This window comes from Morchella importuna (genome assembly GCF_003444635.1).
Source record: "Morchella importuna strain M04M26 chromosome Unknown Morimp01GS001, whole genome shotgun sequence".
Classification (NCBI taxonomy): Eukaryota; Fungi; Ascomycota; class Pezizomycetes; order Pezizales; family Morchellaceae; genus Morchella; species Morchella importuna.
Genome location: NW_025763398.1, coordinates 2,060,826 through 2,064,524, shown reverse-complemented (window position 1 = coordinate 2,064,524; position 3,699 = coordinate 2,060,826). Strand labels below are relative to the sequence as shown.

At 42.4% G+C, this 3,699-nt stretch overlaps 1 protein-coding gene across 1 annotated transcript; it reads right to left on the bottom strand.

Annotated features, from left to right (window-relative positions):
- Positions 1–344: 344 nt before the first annotated feature.
- LAJ45_00511 (uncharacterized protein) lies at positions 345–2,505 on the bottom strand (the record flags this gene model as incomplete). Its single annotated transcript, XM_046110112.1, has 5 exons — positions 345–755; positions 812–1,598; positions 1,664–1,986; positions 2,047–2,377; positions 2,444–2,505. 5 exons carry the CDS (start codon positions 2,503–2,505, stop codon positions 345–347), a joined length of 1,914 nt encoding a protein of 637 aa, XP_045976805.1.
- Between the last annotated feature and the right edge of the window lie 1,194 nt (positions 2,506–3,699).

Sequence of the window (3,699 nt, the reverse complement as noted above, 5' to 3'; positions counted from 1 at the left end):
AGTTCATAAAAACCCCGGACACTAAGAAGTTCAGGGACCGACCAAAACTAACTATAGATCAACAAAATCATACGATTCCTATCATACAATCTTCACTCGCCCAGTGATCTTTGATGATCTCAACTTTATATTTTAGTTATTCTAACCATATTTATTGCGTTTATGACACCTGCAGTACCAACTCCCCACCTCATCGAATGCTTAAGTACATGTAGCCGTGTATCCCTGTAGACTTTAGAACTCTGTATCATAAAAACACTCAGACACACAACGCCTTGAACAAAGAAAATATAAGGGTATCCAAACCCATCCAATGATTGTTTATACTGCGACCCAAAGGCCTTTTAATAATGTCTAAAATGGAGAAATTGGGGGAGTTTTTCACAGACATAATCAGCTTCATCCCTTGTAATCTCAACAGCCAGCGGTCTTTCTGCATTATGCCGGTCCTTGACAATTTCGACCGTGTAGATCATTTGCTTCGTGTCCGAACCGTCACCAAGTGCAAATATTTCTAGTTGCTTAGGATTGAACCCTTTACTAGTAATTGCCGGATAATCATCGAATTCGCCAATTCCAAATGAAGCACCCCACTCGTCTGTGTTTGGTGGCCGAGAATATGACTTTATACAAGCAGTAATGAAGTTCAGTGCATAACCGTTGGCCCAATGTGGAAGATCAAGTTCATCATTGAAATTAATACGGCAGTTAAGAGCGCGAAGAGAGGAAGGCAGAAGTGCATGCAGTGCTCGGATCTATGATATATTAGACAATTTAGCCCAGCCAAAGGATAGTATTCAAGGGATTTTACCTCCGCTTCGGTACCGTAGTGTTCTGGAGAAAAAGCCAACTCTTCTAAACGGTCGAGTTTCTTCAACGATCGTAGATGGTCTTTACTTGGTGCAACAGCTGTATTGGTGGTTTGAAATCGGCCATCAAGAATCAACGTTTCCAGGGAATTTTTGTGAGATATGATAGAATCGATAAACTCGTTGCTGAAACCGGCGTCCATCTCTTTGAAGAACACATGGAGGTGTTTCAACGTTCCCTGAAGGCTTGACAAAAACTCAGGAATGTCTTCTGGAGTGGATGTGACCAGTTCAAACATGGTAAGCTTAGTCTTCTTATCCGAGGTTACTATCGCTCTAAGAAGCTCTTTATCGTTTTCACACGATATCAATACAAGACTCGTCAGGTGGTCCAGACTGATGTATGAGTTGAGTGTTTGAGGTATCTCGGCAATCGGGAAATAGGCCAGTCGTACGTATGACGGTTTATGCTTTGTGTCCGGCAACATCAGGATATCTGGAATAAGAAGATTCTGACGATCCTGAAGCACCACCGATGACTCTATTTCTAGACGTAATGAATTGATTTTTGAACATTTCTCGAGTAGCTTATTGACCTGAATAAGATGGGAAGCTGTTCGGATATTTCCAACATGGAGAGTGGACAGCGCGGCACAGTCACCAATATTTAGAAGCGTTCGATAATCTGGGTTGAAGAGGGGCATGAAAATTCGAACATCTTCAATTTTTGTCTGATACCTTCGGAGATGTTCCAAGATCATGGAATGTGGCGATGCATCGGGGTACCACCTATTTGAAGTGATTTAACAAAGTGGTTTATACAAAAGTAAACACAATATTAAAGGTTTACTTACAGAAATCCTTGAAGTTGGTCTCGTGGTATTTTTCTTAGAACGTCTCGAAGAAGCAAACACATGCCATACATGTGTTCGGTAGCTGAGTTGGTTCGTTCGTAGTCTTCGACGATTTCCCGCTTAAATTCGCCGTAGATATTGATCTTTCTACAATGGACTAGATTGCGTTGCTCGGGGATTATAAGGCAATGTAACAATCGTGGTGTAAACATTGTCCCCTGTGTTACTCTTAGCTCTATATTTTTATACAACCTCGGTGCGGCCAGCGATTTCATCTTTTTGGATGTAAGACAAAGAGAGGCTAAGTCGCTCGGACGACGAATCTATAGACATCTAGGTATTAATTTCGAATGCGCCATAAATCTTTACGATTATAGACGTACCTCCTGCAAAATCCTGTCGGAGATCTCTCGCGGCATATCATCGATGTTCTTTCTTGTGGAACCCCCGGTTTTCGATGCCTTGTTCGTGTCATTCTGTTCCCCCATCGCCGAAACCTCTTTTTTCTCGGCAGTGGTCGGGAAGACTTCGGTTTGCGCTGCAAGAGGGTTCGGTGCGTCTGAAAGGACTTGCGTTACCGAAGATACAATGTCTTCTGTATTCCTTCGGCCATTCATTGACACGTCGCCTGGCTCTCCATCTTGAGGTAAGGGCGCAATGAGTTCGGGACCAGAGGCTCTATCAGTCGTATCTTCAAGGCCTGCTTGAATTTCGCTGCTAGGTATCAATACAAATTCACTCCTTGAGAGACTAGGATAAGTATCAGTTGTGGCTTCTTGCTTTATTTCTTCAGGAACAATTTCGACTGGGGGTTTTCCGATTTCTCCAACATGTTCAGACATAGTATACCGCAGGTGTTGGGAATGGGGTCGTAAGATGTAGAATGGCGAGGGGAGTTTACGTATAAATATTGAACAAAGATCGGATTAAGTGTTGAATGAATCAAATGGAGACGTTACCCACAGATGAGCTCATGAATGATGTAGGTATCGGTAACGGTGGTGATGATGCTCAGCCTCAGAGCTTCCGTTGTCTACTGCTAAAGGCTTTGACTTTCGTGGCCTTGACCGGGCTGTTTGGTCAATCCCTGCTGCACGATGCACACATGACATCTAAGATCTGGATATCGACCTCCACATATTCGGATGCCCGCTTATCCCTTTTGGTGGTCAAGTAGCCAGCTTTTGAAGGGGCCAAAAGTGAACCGTGTACCTGAAAAACACTTAAAATTACCTACACTATCTCCAGTTCTCAATACACCAGCGAGATACTGATTTATGGCTTTATCCAGTGAAGATGAAAAGTTAGCTAGTACTTTATCAAGACGAGGTTGATGGGATATCGATCCTTGCTTGAATGGAATATTTGTACCGTACACAGTGACCGAATGAGACTAGTGAACGAGACTAGAACGCAATAGTATGTGTTTAAAGACACCAATGACTATATAAGCTAACTACATTTTATATGGCGCATAAGGCAAGTTTTTCCCCCAGCTAGCCGCTTTCACTCTTAAGACTAATTCCACTTGTAGATTACTCAAAATAATATGGCACATAAATACAGGTAGCTCGAAAACATGGGATCAATCGGATCATTAGGGCGCCATATAGAAAAGATACAAATGGTTAATCAGAGTGATAGAGTACTTCCGACGTATTCTAGTCGCACATAATTCTCGCTAGTGCCAGGTCCACGTTACTTTTGAAAAATGCCCACATAGATGATGTATGTATCATGTACTCGTATACGTAGCTTCATAGCGTTTCCGAACACGACCAATATTGCATCACATACAAAAAGGTGGATTTGGCGCTTTTTTGTATGGTATGCAATAGCAGTCGTGTCCGGAACGTCATGAATTTACGAGTACAATACATGCATGCATACATACATGTACTTAAGGAAATTCGGAATTCATAGGTTGCCCTGTCCCTAAATATACGCATGAAGCTCCGACCAGGGCAACGAATATCTATTGTATTTGGTATGCCTTATGCATGGTGCATTAAAAATCACTATCTCTGCTGGGCATA